The sequence below is a fragment of the Carassius auratus genome, chromosome 32, assembly GCF_003368295.1.
Source record: "Carassius auratus strain Wakin chromosome 32, ASM336829v1, whole genome shotgun sequence".
Lineage (NCBI taxonomy): Eukaryota > Metazoa > Chordata > Actinopteri > Cypriniformes > Cyprinidae > Carassius > Carassius auratus.
The window spans coordinates 28,113,265-28,137,388 of record NC_039274.1 but is presented as its reverse complement, the minus strand read 5'-3'; the positions used below and the strand labels follow the sequence as shown (position 1 = coordinate 28,137,388).

Below are 24,124 nucleotides of genomic sequence, written 5' to 3'. Positions count from 1 at the left end.
GTGAAATATCATGGAGATTTTGTGGACAAACCATGTCTATTGTCAATAGAGTAGCGATGCATGAAAAACAAAAAACATTAAAGAAATTCTCAGAAGTTAACATTTACTTAACAAACAAAACAAACGTGCCGATCTACAAGTTGCAGTTTTCCCTCTTGTATCGGTCTGGTGGGGAAGCTGTAAAAGTTAAACCCCTCGTATCAGATCTCACTTGAGTTGAGGACCATTGCTCAGGGCGAGGAACTCAAAGAAACAATGACTTCAAAAGCCAGGAAATGAATCTGAGATGGGAGACGTTAAGCCTGAGGTATGAGCTTATCCCTTCTCGGTCAAACCCTATCTCAATGGGTCTCCTTGTACATCAGCTGAAAACAGAGGAGCGCCATTTAAACAAAGACTTCTGCTCTGTAGGATCTCCAAGACGAGGCGTCTCCACTTCTCCTTCCTGAATGAATGAGGGAAATTCCTCTCATGTAATAACTACAACCTTTAACCGAGTTCAGAGGGTCATTCCAGATGGTGCATTTCAATGGGACGGGAAGAAATGCATCCAAGATGATTCAACATGTGCTTTCATTAAACTATTCCACATCTTTTTTTGTAATCTCATGAGCACATCTGGCCAGTTTACAAAGGTAAATAATTCACAATGACCTTCAAAATGCCATTTTGGCATTAGAAGTAGAATTTTCGGCATTTAAACAAATAAATCACAGTGTTCCCGGTCAAAAATGACCAGCTTTTTAAAAAATTGCTTATCTGAAATTATTATCACCAAATCACATATTAAAACATTTAATCAACTTGTTTTAATCAATTAACACAGGTTTTGTATTTATTTTTGGAACTGATTAGCCAATGTCCACGCTGATATGAGCATATGCACCTCAGTTTATGAGTGTAAAAAAAAAAAAAAAAAACATTATTCGTGGATCATTTTGGCAATATTCATTAAAAATCTAAGGTGCATAAACTCAGATCATTGAAGACTATGACAATTCAGTTCCAAAATGTTTTTTATTTTTTTTAGGGAAGTTGTTATCCCCTGTGTAATATACAATGTGATATCATTAACTAGAACCAGAACACAACATGAGGGTTAAAGAAACAAAACAAGAAACAAAAGGTAATTTGAGCTTTCTTTTATAAAAAAAAAAAAAAAAAAGGTTGTTATATTTGTTTTATTCACGTATAAAATGTATTCTCGTCACTTCATAACGTTACGGTTGGACCACTGATGACAACTGGACTATTCTGACAATGTCTTTCATACTTTTCTGGACCTTGACAGTTTAACTTACTTACAGTCACAAGCCTCCCGGTTTTCGTCCAAAATATGTTAAATTGTTTTCCGAAGATTAATTAAGCTTTTATTGGTTTGAAATGACATGGGGGTAAGTGATTAATAACAAAATGTTCATTTTGGGGTTTGGGGTGGAGTATCCCTTTAATGTTGTTCAAGTTAAATGCGGCTCTTGTTGTAAACGTCTTAAAATGTAAACGTATCAACTTTGCAATATCGCAGAAACAGTTTTAAACACATATTCCGAGTGTCTGTTTTCCTACTGCAGGTGGAGCATAACGTAGGTTTAAGTTGATGTCAGTGAGGTCACTGCTTTCATCACTGGCGCTGTAATCAAAAAAGCTCTCACCAGACTTTACTTGGTTAGCTAACACTACTAACAATCGACTTGAGACCATATAGAGTCAAACAACTATAGAACTGCATCATGCAAGTGTTAAATCAGAAACAAAGATGTGGAACAGAAATAGAAAGTCTGCCTATCTTTTTATTCTTGACAAGGAGGCCTTTGCTTGGCTGCCTCCACAGACTGCAGGTTTTTCACGGTTGAGGTCAATGTTCCCCTGGAGGAACTGGGCCACCCATACAAAGAGACGACCGATCAAACTCATCATTCTAGGGATGCCTTTCCCAGTTGCGGTATAATTAGCACTGTGACCAAATTGATTTCCATCATGCCGGAACAATTACGATTGTCTGGAACTGAACAAACGTTCTTGAGGTGGCTTCTGCGCTTGCAATCCATTCTGGATTCTCGTGGTATGCAGACGCTAAAGAAAAGATGACTGCGGAGCGTGTTTGGATACTCTGGAATGAATTTTCACCTTTACATATTTAGAAGAACCTTAGACTTAACAGGATGGCGTCAAAACTTTGAGATTCACTCCAAGGCTCTGTTCCAAATCCTATAGTGAGCTGCCTACCCTACCATCTTTTAGCCAAATTCAGGCCGCAATGCATGCATCCTTCACAAAGAACACAATGTAAGAGAACATAATCTGAGCTCTGTGAAGAAATGCAATATTTATAATTTACTTTTTTGCAAATATGTTTTGTTTAATTACAATTAAAAATAACACATCCAATTAACTAAATATTTTTATTATTATTCATGCAATATTATCGTTTAATGCCATTTATTCAAATAGACATTGATGGTTCTCTTCTGAGACTTTGTTCATAAAATTCATAATTTCAGTGTTCTGTGTTCACATTTCCAGTGTGTTCCAACAAAGTTTTAAAATTAAATTAAAATTAAATTAGTTTTACAAATATAGAATGAAATACAGCAACTCCAATGAGGTATTTATGCTATGAATGTTTTGCAAACTAATTATGCAAAAATTATTGCAAATATTTCTCTTTCTTCTCTTAAAAAGTAACTTGTAACAAACAATTTAACTGCAAAAATCATAATCAGAACATACGACTGCTTCTGAACGCCTGTTAATGGAGGAAGCAACTGTATGATATGATGTAGTTACAGCATCCACCAGCAGGGGCAAACTGAGCCATGTCAACAAGCCAAACCTTGACCTTGAGAAATGTTAAGTTGCCTTAAGACACCTATTTGGCCAAAATGTGAAGCAGTACTGCATGTGTTATTTGCACAGAATATTTCCCAAAATGTATTTCGTTTGGCAAAGGCAAAGTCAATTCATCCAATGGCAAAAATATTGGTAAAATGTGTTTTTTTCCATTATCAAACTGTACTCTTTATTTTTTATTGAGATATAGAAATGGTTTCAAATCACTTATGTACACTATTGTTCAAAGTTTGGAGCCAGAAAGATTATTTAGGCATTTATAATGTTACAAAATATTTAAATGTTGTTCATTTGAACTTTCTGTTCATTAAAGAATAAAATGAATCATGGTTTCCACAAAAATATTTCGCAGTGCAACTGTTTTCAATATTGTTAATAACAATAATATGTTACATATTAAAATTAAGACTGGAGTAATAATGCTGGAAAATTCAGCTTTGCATCACAAGAATAAACCACACTTTAAAATATATTCACATAGAAAACATAATAATATTTCACAGTATAATGGATTTGACATCGGAGGATCTGAGAACTGGTTTGAGTTTGGGAGAAATCGAAGTACTGATGACGAACACTCTGGATTAAAAAGATCACAGACTGAGGTTCTCAAGACCCAAAGGCAAATCTCTTGTTTCGTGCTTCTCCATCAGTGACTGAATACTGATGGGGTAATGTCAGAATGCTTAAGGATCCATATCAAAAAGCTCAACAGATTTATGAAGGAACTTGCTGCACATGTGACCTTATAAACTACATTTTATTTGTACATTTTCGGAAAACAAATTGAGAGTGTTGCTTACCCCCGTTAAGCTCACTTAGAGGACTGTAGCATGTAGACTGTAGCATGTTCTGGGTGGTCATTATATATATTATACTTTTATACTAAAAACATAAATACAACAGTATTTAGCTAAAATACTTTGAGCTATTTCATGATTTTACAAGACAATTATGTGGATATTTACATATTGCAAGAAATATTGCATTTTAAGCTATGCATGTTTATGTATGGGTCATATTTACATAAAAAATGATTAGACATTTTGAATTAAAAAAAAAACAGAGAGCCTAAAATGTAAAAAAAAAAAAGTTTAAAATAAAAAAAATTAAATAAAAAAAAATTTGCATTAATGAAGTAATTTTAACCCTAAAATGATGTTCATAAAAAATATATAGAACAAACTGGTTGAATAAAATGGACCTGAAGATCTTTAACATATAATCTAGATTATTTTACTTGATTTACAGAAGATATAAGGGTTGGTTAAGTTGGTTTAGTTTGTTGACATGTCTGTAGCATGATCTAAGTCACTTTAAGACCTTTAGATATTTCAAGGATTTAAAATTCAACTTTGTGGCTTTTTATAGACTGCACGGATATATTCCAAATTCCATTTTATTTTTTTAGGTATTTGAGTGGTTATAAATTCACATGAAATAACTAACAAAAAAACCTCACCCCCCCCCAAAAAAAGAAAAAAACAGTAGTTCAGCTAGACTTACCAACTGTGTCACAAGGCTCATCTTTGTGTACGCAAAAATCTGTTCTAGAGAGAGAAAACAAGACAAAAGAGAAACAGAGAGTTAGATAAGAGGAAAGAAGATCACAAAAGTTTCTCCAGAGGAAATGGAGACTTCCTTCTCCAATTTTTCTCCTATTAATTTCACATTTGTCTCCTACAGAGTTTCAGAGATCTCAACAATATCTCAAACTCTGCTCAGACACCAAATTCTGTAGTCAAAAGTCTGAGATCTTACTATAAACTTAAACGTTTCTCATCGTTTCTTCCATGAACAAATACATCTATGCTATTTATATTCACTTAGTAACTCTATACTCTTTCTGTATGCTGATTTATCAACTATTTGTGTCTTTTATTTCTCCTAAGACTAGGAGACTAGGTTGGCATATAAAAGAAACAGCGATGTTCATTGCACATTCATTCACTTGTGTATTATTTATTTATCAGATAAATTAACTAGTTTCAAGACAACAAAAGCAAACATTAAAGACAAAGCAGAAGATAATCCCTAGTAAACAGGGAATGAAAAGCTGATATATAATATCTTGAGAAGCGTCCATATATCTGTGAGACAAAAGGCTCCTTCTGAAAATGTTTTGTGTTGTTGTGTTTGTTTGGATGCCTGTTGCCTGAACCTGATGGGAAAACCACAGCGCTGTTGCTGAAACTGTATGCTCTTGTCCCTCGTGTGGCGTTCCTCCATCAGTTTGAAGATGAACAACTTCAAAACAACAGTAAATTAATCACATCCTGCTCATTTGAACCAGCCACAATGCTAAAAAGAAGTCACAACAACCAAACAAGAGTGGCATGAACTCAATATGACAACGATGGAAGTAGAGCGTTTCTGTGATTCTAATGCATGAAACCACTAAGCATTCAAGATTGACATTCAAACACACAACACTAGGGGGAATCGCACAATGCCTGTCAAGAAGATGCCTGGGTTATATCTGTCCCCAAAACCAAAAGGCATTTTGCATTAGGACATTTTTCTTTAGAATAAAAAAAATAGATATAATTAACAGCAAGGCTAACATGAGGGTGCTGAGAATTATTTTAGAGCCCGATGGAACAAACTGTGAATGTCTCCCGGCCAGAGTTGGGTGTGAAATGACAAACAGATGCTTTAGAAGAGGACGTTTTCCCACGCACCCATCTGATGACTGAACAAAGCATGACAGCTTCAACGTCAGAATCTGGGAACGGATCAATGTGATGATATATCACACATATTTCAGGACTCGTGGAGAAGTGCAGACAGACAGAAGAGGGCAGAGAGAAACATACAGACACTAATGCAACACTAGATGTCTGGATATCGTCTAGACTTTGCTTGCATTCGCCCCCCCACTTCCCGACTGGCCAGAATTCAAACAGATTCATCCCCACATTATAAGCAGAAAGCACACCTCCTCCCCACCACCAAAGGAAACCCATCCGACACCCAAGAAGATCTAAGAGACTTTGTATTTCTGCTTTCTCAGAGCTGCACCAAGTACTAACATGCAAACCAGGCAGGTTGCTTGCTAAAACACAATTAAACGAGCACCTACGAATCCCTCAATTAGCAGCTGACATTGTGGATTGAAAAGCATTCCAGAGTCTAGAGCAACCTTGTCCAATGCCTTCAAATCTGCAAACAACAAAGAGTTAAAGATGTCTGCTGTGCTTCCTCTTGTAATTGTCTTTGGCAGGGTTGACCTCTGGGGAGGCAGTGGTCGCAGCCTCAGAGCCTGTAATTTGACTTTACCAAAACCATTTTTGAGCTTCAGCAATGACTAACAGGTGAGGAGGAGAGCCAGACAACCAGAAACTTCTGCTGTGGGTTTAAACACTGAATTGTTGACAAATAACAAGCAGGGATTGCGGTATCCTGTGCTGGGGAGTAACTCAGTAAAACAGCGACATCACAGACTTCACAACATTACTCAACTCCTGCTGAGAAGCATCAAAGCTTCAAACTACATTTGCATTTATGCATTTGGTAGACGCTTTTGTCCAAAGCAACTTGCAGAGCATTAAATGTACACAGTTACATTTGATCAATTCTACAATCATTAGTTGTATTTAGTGTTAATTTATTTGTTCAGTAATTGATCGTCTTAGTATATATACTATTGTAGCAGAAATGAGTCAAATCAGACAAATCAAAGAGTCTATCAGAGCTGTGTGCACTGAAACATGAGCTGAATTCCTCAGGAAGTCATTAATTAGTTCTAGTGCCACAGGAACCAGGCAAGATAACCAACCAACCAACTTGTTCACACAACAGCTTTCAACATTAACACCAATAGAACAATTATTAACAATTTTAATTTGAAGAAGAGATTGTCAAATTTATTGTTCGTGATTGAAATGCAACGCTGGACATCACATGTAAACCCAGGAGATCAAGTTAAATACTTGCATTGACTTCCCTCACCCAACCAGTGAAACCAGACTGAAATTCCTAAGGGGGAAGGGCTTTGAACCTTTGTCTTCACAGAAAAGTCCTTTGCCAGAGAATGGCAAAGAAACTGCTTTTTATACATTATATATGGACCAGAATGAACTCAAAAAAGACTTATGAATGAATCATTCCATTGCTTAACTCCATATTCATTTACGTGTAACCCACACATTTGACTATCATGTATAATCACTTATTGTGTATGTCTTTTGATAACTATAGGATACCTAGTCATGTCTAGTATTCAAATAATCGCATTTTCTTGCTTGATATTGTCCTGACAATCATTTATTTGTAAAATATATCATAATCATATTATAGGAATCATGTCCAAAATTAGACCCTGTGAGGCAAGAACCACATGCTTGGTAAGATAAACAATGATTTATGATACCCCAGACCCCAGGACCATATCTGATTGGTCAAGGCAACATTTGAGGGGTGGCCAACAAGGAAGTTTAAAAACTTTGGACACGATTAAATCTTGCTTTTAGTTCTAGTCTGCCTGCTGCTATTAGCCATGTCTTTGCTTTTAGTTCTAGCATTGCTTGGACATCAGTCATGCCTTGCTTTTTAGTCGGCTTTTAGTTCTAGTCTAGCTGCTGCTATTAGCCATGTCGGCTTTTAGTTCTAGCATTGCTCGTGCTATCAGTCATGCCTGCTCTTAGCTTTTAGCTTGTAGCTTTGCTACCTAGCTTTAGCTTGTAGCACCTAGCCATGCGGTAGTCATCATTGTTCTTTGAGCGCGGTTCCAGCGTGCCTGCCTGCTGCTACTATGAGAAGGAACACAACCTAGTCTCGTCAAACTTTATTTCTTTTCTTTTCCGTTTGAGAGTTTCGTGTTCTGAGTTAAGTTTTGTAACGTCCATTCAACTTCAACCAGCGAACACGACTCTGCACTTTCAGCCAACGCCCAACAACCACGGGCTTCCCAAGACGTCACTTCAGAGACTGAACTTCCAGCCAATCAACGACCTCGGGATAGCCCTTTCACCGAGGCTCCTTCTTCACAGGAGATGCAAGTAACTTTACCTCCAGACTGTGACCTTTACTGGTGTATCTAATATAATTTTAACCTCATTGAGGAACTCAATGCGAGCGCTAATTACGTGATTGATGGTTGTTCATGTTTATGCAATTTAACGTATTGCTGTTAACTTGGGATTCCATATTTCCATTCTCTTAAACTCATCTTTCCCTAACTTTCGACCTTCCTGCAACTTGTATGAATGTGTGTGTGTGTGTGTTTATGTGTTAGATTAGTTTATATGTCTATATTATCTAATAAAGCCATTCATATTGAAAAGAGAAGTATCTTGTGTTTTGTGCTTACAAGTTAATGTCTTAAACTGTCGATCTTGTTACTGTGCTAATTGATAGTGTTTTCACTATAGTTTGGATATTAGTATCCAGCGCAGATTTGATGTTAAACGGCTTGTTCACTGAACCGCAGGCGCGTCTCCGTGAACAGCCGTGAAACAGTGATTCTGTTCAAATTCCCTTTAAAATCTTAAATGATTCCCTTTGAGCTAAATTGACCTGTTTCCCTTTACACTATTAAATATATATACAGTATATGTAATAGTTAATTTCACACATTCAAACAGCCTGGTTTTGGTATTTACACATATTGCTATTATTCACGCATCAGCACCAAATGTTGAAATTCTTTGATGTCATTTACCAGAAATTACCTTTAAACAGCATAGCAAGTTATCGTTAACTAAAGGAAGGCTATTGAAAATCCCTTTTTTATTATTTAAACACAGTTGAAATGAAAGTAAATATAAATATAAGATAAACATTTTAAACTTAAAACACTAAATCTACGTATAATGGAAACTAACTGAAAAAAAGTTGAAGTTGAAGCATCAGAAATGACCAAAAATGCAATTAAAATAAATGAAAGCTAATCAGAAATGTGTCAGTGTGTGTGTGTGTGTGTGTGTGTGTGTACAATCACATTATATATACACACACTAATACATAAAACTTAAACTAAAATTTAAATGAAAGTATAAAACTAAAAAGCTAATTCAAAACATTACAAAAATAACACTGTCAAACATCTGGAGAGAAATCGGTCCACTTTAACAATACTTCAATTTAAATACTTAAAATACCTCTACAATGTAAATAATCACAATTTTGCATCTACTGTGTAATTGGCTCAAACGTATTGCATCAAACTAGCTCTAACCTAAAATCTGTTGATCATAAAGCACAGCTTTGTTCACACAGCATTCAGTCATTCTTAGTGTTTTAACCATTTCAACAACAGATTGTGTTCACACATGACCTCTAAATGGAAGGAAATGCTGTGTGAACTGCCTAATGTTATTAGTTTTTGTTAGTTATTTGTAGTGTACAAACTGAGCTTTCAAAAGCACAGCCTTTAAATTATGAGCAAGTTGTAGAAAGCTATATTTTGGGGAAACTTTATTTTTAAAGCAGTTTCCCCAACGCTGGCGAGCAACAAATGACGATCAGAGAAGTTGGTTCAATGACAAAGAATAAAGTCAAATAGACTTTTTGAATTAACAAAGATGTTGTCTCAAACAATGTCTCTTGTTTTGAGTCTGCAGTCATCAAATGTTTTCACCATACTGCGGCGTTCTGCGACGTGTCACGTTGGCTGTCTGATGTGCTTCTATTCCAGAGGGTTTTTGATGTGGGCTTCTGGTTTCCCTTCTTGTTCCTTCACAGCTCAAGTGAATGAGACACACAGCTGGGTGCTGAAGACGGATCCTGTTTAGCGATGAACGGCTGGGAGGGATACAGTTAGGAGCGCTGATTTCCATTAGCGCTGACATGTGTGGAGGATGTGACCCATCACCATGTCCCGACTGTCTCAAAACGGTCCAAATAAAAGCATCTCTGACCTGGAGCTAATGCTGCGTTCCATTCGACTCGGAAAGTCTGAATTTCCAACTTCCTATTTGGACTCTACTTGGACAACTTGGAAACTCGTGCAGGAATCTAGAGGTGCCAGCATTACATAATAATCAGACCTGTTCAGTAAACGCTTGAAGAGACCGCCATGCTAAATGATCACCTCTGTTGACTATTATACATTTAATACAGTAGAAACATTAATTAAATTTACAATTTGGTTTCTAAGAGATGTCTTTAAATTAAATCTAACATCTGCATTAATATAGCAGAGTTGCTGTTTGTTATTGAGTCTGACAGTCTGGACCATATCCAGGTATTATTTTCTGCTCACCAAGGCTGCATTTGTTTGATTAGAAATACAGTAAAAACAGTAATATTGTGAAATATTATTACAATTTAAAATTAACTGATTTCCACTTGAATATATTTTAAAATGCAATTTATTTCTGTGATCAAAGCTGTATTTTCAGCATCATTCCTCCAGTCTTCAGTGTCACATGATCTTCAGAAATCATTCTGATGTGCTGATTTGCTGCTTGAGAAACTGATTATTATCAACGGTGAAAACTGTAGTGCTGCCAACATTTTTTAGAAACATTCTTTGATGAATAAAAAGTTTAAAAGAACAGCAATTATTTGAAATATAAATCTTTTTAACATTATAAATGTCTTTACTCTCACTTTTGATGAATATAATCTATGTAATTTCTTTTTTTTTTTTAAACATACTAACCTGAAACATTTCAATGGTAGTGTAAATTTAAATCTGAATTGCCATTCTACATCCTGTTTGCTTTTTTGATTCAAATTTAATTCAATTTCAAGCATTCTAAATGTATTTTAAATTAGGAGTGACAATCACATTTATTATTCACTATATACAATCACTGTAAATTACCGTTCTGTATGATACAGACAGTAGGGTTTGATGCAATGCGAATCATAACAACATTTCGACTTCTCGCAGCTGTAAACTACAAGCACTCGTGAAACACTTCGCTACAGAACAGTGCATGGGTACAGTGATGCCGTCCCTGGAGCTGGGACTCTACCTGAAACATCTTTAGCATAGATCAGTCAGTAATGATTCTATGGCGGATCTCAGCGAAGGCCTGATTGTGTTCATGATGATTTTAAGCTCTCAGAGGAGCAGTGAAAACTGTGTTGTGAATGTGGCCATTGGAAGCATTAAGATAATCTTTCTTCAGTCAGCAAGTGTCACAGGAACCCGAACAAGAGGGGAAACCAAGGCACACCTTGTCAAGCCTTAATTTGCTTTGATGCATTCCCGCTGCCCCGAGCCATCTTGGCATGCAAGCTGAGACAGATGTTGCTCCTGTACGCTGCATCCTTATAGAGAGCTGCTTTTGTACACCAGTGGAGATCATATTTAACCTGGCTCAGGGGGAACAAAGGCCCTCTCTGTGTCCGCTGGTTCTCCCTGAGAGCTTCTCGGACCCGGGATGACGGATAGTATCTGACAGGCTCACATGAGTCGTTTTCACAAAAGGATTTTCTTTTTCTTTACTTTTTTGGATTCTGAAAATTACAGTACGCTAATAAACCCTAATCCTGCGCCGGGAATACCGTGTCTTGGCTGCCGCTAGTAATCTGTTGTAGTGAAAAGATGAAGACTTGGAGCAAACCTGTCTCGCTGACAGAAGGATTATTAGGGTCTATCACAGATCAGATACTGGCGGAGCTCAATGAAACGGATGAAAAAAGCTGTCTTAAGCAGCCAAGAGCTGAAAGGTACCGAACTTCAAAGGACATGTGTGTGACAAAACGGAAAGTGAAAGACGTAAAACAGAGAGTCGGCGATGGAGAATTAGAAGTGAAACGCATATAAATCTGCACAGATGTGACAGTATTTGGAAACAGAAGTAACATTTAATAATTGCATTAAAATGCAAGTGTCTGTATCTGTTTGTCTCAAATGCTGAATGCTCTTGTCTCCAAAGGTTGGAATACACAACACGACTTTTAAAATCTGAACAGACGGTAAAACGTTAGGCATCATACACTTATCATATTTTTTTTAAATAGTCATACAGGAAACACTGGCCAACACACACTAAATGACAGGATAACACACTACCAGACTGTAAAGTCCTTCCGATCACAAAAAACTCAAGCAGAATCATGTGCATTCTTGCTATGAGACGCGTGAAAAATTAAAACAATATTTGACATCCTCTGACTGGATGGATTCATAGTCTGAAGCTAAAAATATCAGTCTGTGAACATCACACACTACGTGATTTTCTATGAAATCTGTCAGCTCAAAACTAACATCAACTTATCCAGATATGTAAATTGCGGCAAAGGTCTTGTACTGAATATACCTATATATATATATATATATATATATATATATGTGTGTGTGTGTGTGTGTGTGTGTGTGTGTGTTTGTGCATTTCCTTGTTATCTTTCTTTAAATAAATGCACTTGGTTTGATCATTTTTATAAGTGTAACATTTATAAGTGTCCAATCATTTTTCTTGGGTGACTATATTTCAGGCGTGTTTGTTAAGTACCTGGTGACCAGCACAGCCACGTCCACAGGAGGAGGGTCGTCTCTGCTCCCAGGTACGTGATTGTTTCCCAGGTATCGTGCACCGTATTCCTCATGCTGCCAGTGACAGAAGCTCTCCAGGGCTTTTTCTCCATGGTGGCCCACCTTCAGCTTTTTCTAAGAAACACACTGGACAATTAGAATCTGATTAACAGACTTTGGAGCAGGAAAACTCTAAATTAGATACTTTCCACTTTATTTGTAAGAGCGTCTGTATTCTTGTGTGGCCATTTAAACACAATCAGAGTATTAAACATGATGTGTAGCCATACTCTGAATTTGTGCTCTGCTTTTAACCCATCCAAGTGCACACACACAGCAGTGAGGGTGGAAGAGAGCGCCTCATTTCCTTAAACAAAGGGCTCTGCTATCTGTGCACGCTCAACGGCTAGAGATGGTGGACTGTAGGATTATTATTTTTTTTTCTTTAAAACAGTAAGTCATAATTAATGGGCTGTAATTCTATCCCACTCAGCCTCTTATACTTACACATCAAATTAAATATGACATTGACTCCCAGGAACAAACAATTTACACTACTAGTCAGTGGATTTTCCTTTAAAGACTCTATAAAACCAACGACAGCAGTATTTAAACAGTAAAAGAATCATGAATCATGATTTGCTACTTGCTAGTCATTAGAGTAAATGTATATGTCATCTGAAAGCTGAATAAACAAGCTTCCCATTGATGTATGGTTCATTACGATCTGACAATATTTGGCCGAAATACAACTATTTGAAAATCTGGAATCCAAGGGCGCCTTTAAAGTTGTCCAAATGAAGTTTTTAGCAATGCATATTACTAACAACATTGCTGTTTTTGTTGTATCTTTGATCAAATAAATGCAGCCTTGGTGAGCAGAAGAGACTTAAAAAATGTATGTCTCTTCTTGCAAGACAAGCACTATTTTGGGTCCAATTATAAATGTGTATCTTAATAAAAGTCTGTCAACTTGTATGATTAAATCAGCATGTATTCAACGTCAAAACTAACAGACTACAAGTCTCAAAACTCCATGGGGTCTTTTATTTCTTCATGAATTCCTGCTGACATAAAAAGTGGGACAGTGAAATCCACATGGCTTTGAGAATTGCTGCTCTGATTCAGTTGTACTGTTTCAAGCATCTAAATCCATCACTTCTCTGATTTTATCTTCAAGATATCAGAGACTGTGAGTCCAAAGGCTTTGCCCTGAAGCATCACTGCATATTCACACTAATGGCTATTCAGTGACGTCCTGACATGCATCATTTCAGACTTTAGAGGAGAGCACTGCTAGACTCTCCGGAGCCTTCGGAGAGAATGAAATCCAGCAATATAATGAAGGGGGAAACCGATAGTTAAAACACATACAGTACACACATGCTGAGCGAGGATAACATCGCGGGTCCTGAGGACAGGAATAAAACAGCAAGAGAGCAGAGAAATGACAGGCTGAGTCATGATGCACACAGATCTGGATGTTGATCTAATGTTTGTACATCACTTACTGGACGGGTGTGCAGGAGAACCAACTTGGTGACCCGAATATGGAGCCTCACCCCCAAACTCTGGTGTTGAAACATGTTATACACCTATAATGAGAGAATCAGATAAAATAACAAACTTATTAATCAACTACCAACTTATTGAACAACTAAACTGTGTGTTTCACAATACCATAAAAAACTTTTGTACTGACAATTGTAGAATAAAAACCAAAGCTCAAGAGCTGAACTGAAGGAGGGATTCAGATACTGATGAGTAACCATCATCTGGAGGGGAATCACAGACTGATTTGAATAACAGCAGTGGTGTCAAACTCGCCTGTGAAGAATGTAGATCTAAGGACCTCAGAGAGGACAAAAGGAGGTGTACTTTCTTACCAAATCTCACACATCTGGGCAATCCATTCATTTGTATTAATCTTCATATGATTCATCATTGTCATTAGAGATACAGAGAAAGGGCTGTTCTTTACCGCCGCAGATGCAGTGAGGTGTTGTTGTGTGGACTGTTTCACAGATCAATATTCGGTTTATTACGCAGGCTCGTGTTTATGAACCTGTTCTGAATGAGCACCGTGATAAGACTGAGGTCATTCACTCTGAAATACACAATGAAAGATTTCAAACCTACACAAACAATCTCAGAAATCTGAACAAAAGATCAGTAAAGTCAATATAAAGTAAAAACCGATCACTTTTTTTAATACACTTTCTGTATTAAAAAAAATAAAACATATGAATAAATATATATTAATTATATATTTTATATATAATTGTATTATTTAAAAAAAAATAATTGGCTTTTATTTTTAATTACATTTTAGTAGTTCTGTTATGTGCTTTTTCAGTTGTATTCGTTTTTTTTATTTCTATTTAGCTTCATATAATTATTTAAGCTTCTTTCTGTTTTAGTAATTTCTTATTTTTCATGTTTTAAGTTTTCAGATTTATTTCAATTAACAAAGAAAGCTTTTAATAGTTTCAGTTAAGAATAGAAACACTAATTTATATGCAATTTCTCCACCTCTAATATCATGAATCTCTTTAACTTTACATTTTTCCAATCTCTTGAACAACTTGACTCCATTCTGAAACAATCACTTCCAGTCCATTCAATCCCAGAGGGTTCAAATCAAGTCTCATCCAACATTTTATTAATTCAATATCTCGTTTCACTTAGAAGCAGGTCAAATTATGGAAATAAAAGGGGTAGTGATTTTTGCCAAGGTTGGAAATAAAATAAGGCTAAACTGCATTTCTAAGCCACAATACTAGCTATACCTACTCTCACAACAAACAACATTTTACAGGTGCATTTCCTTAATAGAAAGAGATTGTACTAGAAAGATTAAGAGAGTTTAAATTCTGATTGGATGCCTCCAACATATATAACGCTTCAACTGCTGCTTTCTGTACTCAGACAACACACTAATTTCTGGAGCCAAGCCCATGTGATAAAGTAGAGGTGTGTGTGTGTGTGTGTGTGTGTGTGTGTGGGTGTGTGTGTATGTGTATGTGTGTGTCCGAGAGCTGCCGACTCATGAATGTGTGTCTCACACAGCTGTGGTCAGCAGAGCACATGTTACGCTCACACACACACACACACACACACACACACACACATGAATCTGTCTCTCCATCCTATTTTATGAGCCCATTCTCTTCTTGCCAGGACTTAACAGTGTCCAAATGCTCTGTTACGTGCAAAACGTGCAAATAAACATTTATCACCATAAACAAAAACCATGGCAAATACACTAGCTTAGGCCAGTGGTTCTCATCCGTTGCGTCAGAGTCAGACACAGCAAAGAAAAACAATGCAGAGAGCAAATAAGAATCAACTAACTGTTAATAATTAGAAATGCTGATAAAACACTGCCAATATCTTTTCAAACTCTCAAACTCGACAGTATTTTGTCACAAATTCATCTGTTACTAAGTAGACGCCAAATCATGCAGACGCTGACATGGACAGGTTGTCTGACATCCCCTCATCTGCTAAAATCATGGACGCAAAGTAAAAGAAAACACTGAATTAAAATCCGGGTTCACACAGGCAGCATGAATAAACATTTGTGATGATGACCACAATGTGTTTATTTATTACTGGCTGCTGAGAGCATGACACCATCCACATTCATTTGGAAACCAAAACTGTTAAGTTTCTTATTCAGCAGTTTTAACCCTATAATGCCTACGGTCCCATATTTGCTATACAAATTGTATTTATTGGTTCATCTCTCAATCATCATTGTTTTGCATTGCATTACATGTTTTTGAATCATAAAAATATTCATTTAATAATAAGCATCTTACTAATTTATTTTTGCAGTCTGTTATACTGTTATAAAGATCTCATTGATTTGTAGTACAAGCTTTCAGGATTTCATCTTTTTGGCCATATAAATAACAAAAATCGATCCACAAATCGTGATGCATCAAGATGCTTTTGTTTTTGAAGCCGACTGTTGTGTTTTACCAGTTTATGAAACTAACCATGTTCATAACGGTGAGCAGAAAGCGTTGGGCGGCCTCAGCACCGTGATACTGCACCATGTTTGCGTCGGCCACCACGACCGTCTCCACCGTGTACTCTCTGCTCAGCCGGATGGCGTTCCTCCTGCCGCGCACATCCTCCGATCCTTTTACCCGTTTCTCCTTCTTCTTGTCTAACATACACAGATACAGATACACAAACATATACACAAGAACTGTTAGGACGGAGAAAAACTGCACACTAATGTTCAAATGTCTGGGGTCAGTAAAATCTTTGAATCTTATGCTCACCAGCGCTGCATTTATTTGATCAAAAATATATAAAAAAAACAGTAAATCACTGTAAAATATATTTAAAATATTTTAAAATAAGGTTTTTTTTAAGTGAATATATTTTAAAATGTAATTTATTCCTGTGATGTAAAGCTGAATTTTCAGCATCATTACTCCAGTCTTCAGTGTCACATGATCTTCAGAAATCATTTTAATGGGCTGATTTGCTGCTCAGGAAATATTTCTCTCTATTAAGAAACACAGCTGTTTATTTTTTCACCATATTACATCTTTTCCTAATTCTTTGATGAAAATAAAGTTCAAAACAACAGCATTTATTAAAAAAAAAAAATCTTTCGTAACATTATGAGCAGAAATGTCTTTACTTTCACTTCTGATTAGTAAAAGTATTACTTCTTTAAACCCCAATTTTTTTAACAGTAGTTAACATTTTGCAAGTAATCCAGCTTGTGCAGTAAGAACCGCCTGTGTTCAGGTTGTGTTTCATGTCTTAGCATCAGACCTGCAATTATGTCAGGAAATGTGCTCTTTCAGAGAGACATTATATTTATACAAATACACTGAGATTGATACACAGGACAGGATCATCCAAATCAATAACAAACAGAAAGAAACTCTTCAAACATTACGCTTATAAAGCACGATATTTGACTGCATCTGCTGTCAGCTCTAGGCAGGTGACACATTTTGTCTCTAAATAAGTTTTTCTTCTTCAGAATTACACTCCATATGTTGTATTTGTGCATAATTAGATCTGATCATAACAAAGGCAACAGTTGAACTGTAACTAAGTCCAAACCTTTGACAGAGCTAATGTTCAGCAGATGTGAGACCTGGCCACAAGAACGAAGAAAGACAGAAATAAAACCAAAATGTCAACAACAAAAAGTCAACATCAAATAACTCTGTTTACTTTCTCAGTACATGATTCTGGTTTGTTGTGCTTATTAAACACACTGCACAAAAAAATAAAATAATAATAATTCTTCTGACGTGATATCCAAACATACAAATCAAAAAACACTTGCTGATATATACTCATACATTTACAGTTTTCTACCAAATATAAAGTACGTTTTTACTTAAAACAAGAAAAAACATCTGGCAGTGTGGAAAGAAATACAAAATAATTTTCTTACCATATTAAACAATTTTTATTGTTTAAGCATAAACTGATTTTGATAAATTTACTAAATAAACACTCAATAAAATAATTTGTCCTTCTCAAGTAAATGCATCTTGATTTTTTTTTTTTTTTAGATAACAAAAACAAGACAAAAATACTACGTTTTTTTTTTGTAAAATGTTTGTTTTTGTATCTTTGATATGCAATTTTGTTAATGGCATTGGTTGATAACGGTATTTGATGATTTATTACCTTGGGAAGAAGTAAGACAGTCAGCAAATGTTTTCTAAAGCGTCTAGTTTAGCACGAGTCCAGTTTTAGTTTGTCTGCTGGCTTGCACAAACACTGCGATTCGTCCTTAAAAGCTCCCAAAATGTTCAATCAATTACAGGATGTTCTGTTCTGTTTTATCAAAAAAAAAGAAAAAAAAAAAGTGCTTGCTTTGTCATTCCATAGTACATTTACTGTACATTAAAGACATTTAGCAAATGCTCCCATCCAGTATTTTAGCATCACATATAAAACCACTGCGATCAACAGATGAAAGTATACGAGCTGCTAGGAAAGAAGCAATTCTCTGTGAATACAAATAAGTGCTCCAACCTAATTTTACCTAATACAAGTTTGTCTTAATAAATATTAATGTTCACTGTAGAACTTTTTTAATCATAAAAGCATGGTAGAAAAAGGCTACACGCATACCAGTTTTATTTTTAACTAAAACTATTCAAATTTAACGGAATTTAAGTTGAACAAAAATAAAATAGAAATATTAGATCAAAAACTTTAACTTAAAAAAAATGTTGCTTCAAATTAAACTTAAAATTTAGAACATTAGAAATGTTAGGAATTTTTTGTCTTGGCAAACAGAAATTAAATTTAAAATAAATTAGTAATTAATATATAAATTATTTTATAAAGTGTATATATATATATATAAATACACACATTATATTCAGATGCAATTAACTAAAATTAAATCTGAATATAAAAAATAAAACCTAATTCAAAACATTAATATATATACAATAACAGTTTCTAATGAATAGTAAAAAAACACTGATGTGGACCCGTACTGAAATAAAAATATGATTTGGAAAATGCGTTATGTACGTGTAGCACACGGCTCGATACTAGATCCTACAAAATATAAACCATGGACCAGAAACAGAAGATTTTCGGATTGACTCACAGGAGCAATTATTAGCAAAGATGATAGTAAAATTTAATAAAATAAATGAACCACTCGGAATACTGGAATGTAGCTAATTAAAAGGTAAGTGTATTTGTTTTCTCTTTGTTTGTTGTCTTACATATGTTGTATTTTTCGAAATTGGCAGAATGAAATAAAACAAAAAAAAATAAAACAAATGGATCACAGTAACACACAGTATTTGAAATAAATAAAAAAAAACACAGAAACAGTCAACAATTCCAAACGTCAGTTTCTAAAATTTGACCTCAGTGTCTCAATTTCAAGTTCAATATCTCAATTTCAAATTCCAGAAATAGAAATGTTCATCAAAAATGAATTAATGAGTACAGTCCATGAAGAAAAAAAACTTTGTCCTCAGGGAAATCCAGGAAAAACTTGGAAAAAGAAAGAAAACCCGTAATGTGTGCAGTCTGTCCTACCAATCAGAAAACTCTTTCTTGCAGCTCTCACAACTCTTTTGCTCTGTTTCCAGGTACAAGAATATGGGATGGCTCGCCAGTCCAAACCAGGGATAAGGATCCACAGCCAGGACAGAATTCAAGATCACAGCAGCAATTCAGAAGCTCACAAAAGAGAGAAATAAAACAAGAACCACAAAAAAAAAACCCGGCCAAGAAGAAAAATAAATCAGAGAACAAAAGAAAAAAAATAGTTTAAAGGAAAAAGATCGCAAGATTGATCCTATCACGTTAGTGTTAACTTCTCGTCGCATCAAGTTCACAATGAACTTCTCAAAGCTTGAACATAAATCTACTTCTCACTTTAGAATGATCTATAGCTGGATTATTAAACAGCGATTCTCAAATCATTTAATCTACTATCAGTGTCGTGTCTCGTGTCGTTCGCAATCTCTCTCACTCTCTCTCATCTCTGCTTGACACTGCCTTTTTTTGGAAACTTTCCAACAAGGGCGGGGCTAACCTTTCACCTCACCAATAAGGATTTAGTTCAACTTCTATGTTTTGGGATTATTTGTAATGAAATAAATAAATTTTACTTCATGTCCTTATTTTCTTACTATTAATTTTATAGTGATATAAATAAAAGAATAATAATTATAAATATTAGTGACCCGAGTTAATGACCTGGGTTACATACGTTTTCCCCCATAATTCATTGTGGATCTGATGGGCGTCCCTCTCATGAGGGTCTCTGCTGTATGTTTACAGGTGTTTATGAAATGTGTGATTGTGTGGTTGTGCGCACATTTTTAAATGAGTAAAACAACACATGGTGCTACTGTGGCACGCTCTTTTTGCAGTGCGAGCACTTTTTCCATTCTCGGCTGTTTTCAGACACTTCTGATTGGAGACTGGCTTCACTACAAATGACACTGAAAATGACACACGTTTTCTAGCAATGTGCTGATATCAGCGATAATTCCTGCAGATGGACACGGTCATAAAACAAGTAATGTGTAACAACAAACCACCATTAATGGTCAGGAAGCGATCACAAAACTGTCATCTAGAGCTGTAATAACAAAAGACCTGTACGGCTGACTCAGGTACTCCTGCTCTTCTGATGTCTTAAAGAAGCAGCGCGCACTAAAATGAGTCAAGTCATCATTCACTCACCCTGATGTCTTTCAATATTCTGTGGAACAGACTTTAGCAGAGGTTTATACAATTAAAGTGAATGGAAACTGGGGCTGTCCAGTGCCTAAAAATGACAAAGCAGCACCATAAATGCAGTCCAAATGACTTGTGGACTATGTAATAGCCATATCAAGTCATTTTTGATTTGTATAGTGCATTTGTCATGCATGAAGCCCTACAGGTCCCAGTGAGCAGCCAAAGGAAAAACCTCCATAAACGCGGTTTAGATGAAGAGGGAGAAAAACCCTGAGAAGAACCAGACTCAGCTCCCTGGGCACTGCAATAATTGCACATGTGCTAGATATTATTTATTCACATCGTATGTGTAATACAACCATGTGTTCACTTAACAATTATATTAAAATTATAGATATTTTTAAATGCTACAGTGGAGGAAATTATAAACTGTTGACGTGCTAAAATTATGATTTAAAAATAATTTGGAAAAAATACTTTTATTGAGCAAGGATGCATAAAATGAATCAATTGACACTAAAAACATTCATAATGTTACAAAAGACTATTTCAAATCAAGCAATCAACAGAAATAATAATAATAATAATAATAATAATAAATATTCTTTAGTAGAAAAAAAACATATTAGAAGAATGATTTCTGAAGGATCATGTGTGTCACAAACGAGACAGGAGGCAGACAGGATGGACCGTATGTGAGTTTTATTAGCAGAATGCTCCGAACCAGACGGGAATATCAGAGTGAGAGCGAGTATGGACCAATATCAATACAACGGAACGATCTCTGATCACAGTAAGTGGAAGTGGAATCACCGAAGGAGGACTGAAGGCAGAAGAAGATTGGCCGATCTTTGAGGGTTCTCAGAAGATTCGCGGATTCTCAGGTGAGTGTTGAGATAGAGTCTGTAAGCCATGTAATGACGAGATCAGACGGAGACTGAAGGTTGAGAGTGGGTATATAAGGGTGAGCAGTGATGAAGGATAGCAGGTGACGGTGATGAGGATGAAGAGATGCAGGTGATGACAATTAATATTCAGGGGATGACGAGCGAGTGGGTGGAGGGAGTGATGATGATGGTGGTGGAATCCTGACAGTACCCCCTCCTCCCAAGGCGGCTCTTGACGCTTGAGAAGAGGGGCATTGGCGACGGCGAGGCCTACCACGACCTCTGGGGGCAGGACGATCAGGATGGTCTGCATGAAACTGGGTGAGGAGGGTTGGGTCCAGAATGTCTTCGCGGGGTACCCATGAGCGTTCCTCGGGGCCATAATCCTCCCAGTCGACTAGATATTCCAGCCGGGGGCCTCGTCGCCGCGAATCCATGATGTTGCGGACACGGTAGATAGGCTCCTCTTCTACTGGAACGGGAGGAGGAGGTAAGTCCCTAGGTCCTGGATCTGAGGGAGGAGAAGTGACAGGATCAATGAAGGGTTTTAACAAGGAGACATGAAATGAGGGTGAAAACTTGTAATGAGGTGGGAGGTTGAGCCTGTAAGTGACTTCATTCAGCTGCCTCTGCACGGTAAATGGTCCGATGTATCGGGGACTCAGCTTACGGCAGGGCAGGCGAAGGCGGATGTCTCGGGTTGAAAGCCACACCTTCTGACCCGGTTGGTACTGGGGAGGGTCTGTACGTCGACGATCGGCTTGGGTCTTGTGCCTTCGCACTGCCTGTTGGAGGTGAACGTGAGCTGAGTCCCATACCCTCTCGCTCTGATGGAACCAATAGTCAACGGCTGGGACCTCCGAGGGCTCCCCAGACCAAGGGAATAGAGGAGGTTGAAAACCCAGGATACATTGAAAAGGAGTGAGCCCGGTGGTGGATTGCCTGAGAGAATTCTGGGCGTATTCAGCCCAGGGGAGGTAGCGGCTCCAGCTGTCCTGGTACTGGTGGCAATATGACCTGAGGTACCGTCCTATCTCCTGGATCTTCCGCTCAGTCTGGCCGTTCGTCTGAGGGTGGTATCCTGAGGATAGACTAACAGTTACCCCAAGTAGTCGGAAGAAGGCTTGCCATACCCGAGATATGAACTGCGGACCTCTATCCGATACTATATCTTCGGGAATTCCAAAATTTCTGAAAACATGGTGGAACAAAGCCTCCGCGGTCTCAAAGGCGGTAGGGAGTCCAGGTAAGGGGATCAGCTTGCAAGCCTTCGAGAACCGATCTACTGCTACTAGAATACAGGTGAAGTTGTTAGATTTAGGAAGGTCAGTCATGAAGTCTACACCTAGATGAGACCATGGACGACGGGGTATAGGAAGAGGTACGAGTTTACCCTCCGGGAGTTTTCTGGGAGTATTAGAGATGGCGCAGACTGAGCACCCTTGGACAAACCGGGAGACATCTTGGGAGATAGATGGCCACCAGTACCGTTGACTGAGGAGCGAGAGGGTACGCCTGCTACCTGGATGACCAGAGCCCGGAGCTGTATGAGCAGAGTCCAGAAGGGCGGTGCGGAATTGTTGAGGTACAAAGGTGAGCCCCTCTGGACCTCCCGGCGGAGCGGAATGGAGACGGTTTTCCTGGGATATCTGATCGTCTATGTCCCAGAGGATTGGACAGGCGAACACGGCTGGAGGGAGAATGGGTTCAGGGCGGTACTCCTCAGACGAGGAATGATGGAGGCGAGAGAGAGCGTCAGCTTTTCCATTCTTACAGCCGGGTCGGTAGGTAACAACGAAATCAAAACGGGTGAAGAAGAGAGCCCAGCGGGCCTGACGAGGATTGAGCCGCTTGGCTTCTTTGAGGTATTCCAGATTACGATGATCGGTGATTACTTGAAATTGGTGATTGGCTCCCTCCAGCCAATGCCTCCACTCTTCCAAGGCAAGCTTGATTGCAAGCAGTTCCCGATTTCCGATGTCATAGTTTCGCTCCGCCGGGGACAGCTTCTTGGAGAAGAAGGCACATGGATGGAGTCTGGAAGGTTCACCCTGCCGCTGGGAGAGGACTGCTCCTACTCCAGTAGAAGACGCATCAACCTCGACGACAAATGGCAGATCTGGATCAGGATGGGCGAGGATGGGAGCGGTTGAAAAGGCGTCTTTTAATTGTTGGAAGGCTTGGATGGCTTCGGGGGAGAAGGATAGAGACTTGGTCTGGCCCTTCAAAGAGGAGGTCAGAGGAGCACTGATAATGCTGTAGTTATGGATGAATCTCCTGTAAAAGTTGGCAAATCCGAGGAATCTTTGAAGCTCTTTCACTGTAGTGGGCTGCGGCCAGTTCCGGATGGTATCCACCTTCCTCTGGTCCATTTGCACACCATGCTGATTTATGATATAGCCCAAAAACTGTACCGACGTGGTGTGAAATTCACATTTCTCCAATTTCAGGAATAAGTGATGGGCTCTCAATTTCTGCAGGACCAGAGTGACATGGCGTCTGTGTTCAGGAAGTGATGATGAATAGATGAGGATATCATCCAAGTAGACTACAACAAATCTATTGAGGTACTCTCGGAACACTTCATTCATATAATTCTGAAAGACTGCAGGGGCGTTGGATAGGCCGAACGGCATTACCCTGTACTCATAGTGGCCGGAAGGGGTGACGAAAGCAGTCTTCCACTCGTCACCCCGACGGATACGGATCAAGTTGTATGCACTGCGCAGATCCAACTTGGAGA

General features: G+C 37.7%; 1 protein-coding gene across 2 annotated transcripts in view; it reads right to left on the bottom strand.

The window, feature by feature from the left end:
* Positions 1-24,124, bottom strand: part of LOC113052004 (A disintegrin and metalloproteinase with thrombospondin motifs 17-like) — a 99,323-nt gene that overhangs the window by 56,006 nt on the left and 19,193 nt on the right. For both annotated transcript variants that reach the window (XM_026216241.1, XM_026216242.1), the window contains exons 4-7: positions 16,285-16,457; positions 13,792-13,875; positions 12,261-12,415; positions 4,357-4,400 (exon numbers count right to left, since the gene is read on the bottom strand). In XM_026216241.1, coding sequence (XP_026072026.1) covers positions 4,357-4,400; positions 12,261-12,415; positions 13,792-13,875; positions 16,285-16,457 — 456 coding nt within the window. The remainder of the gene's footprint in view (positions 1-4,356; positions 4,401-12,260; positions 12,416-13,791; positions 13,876-16,284; positions 16,458-24,124) is intronic.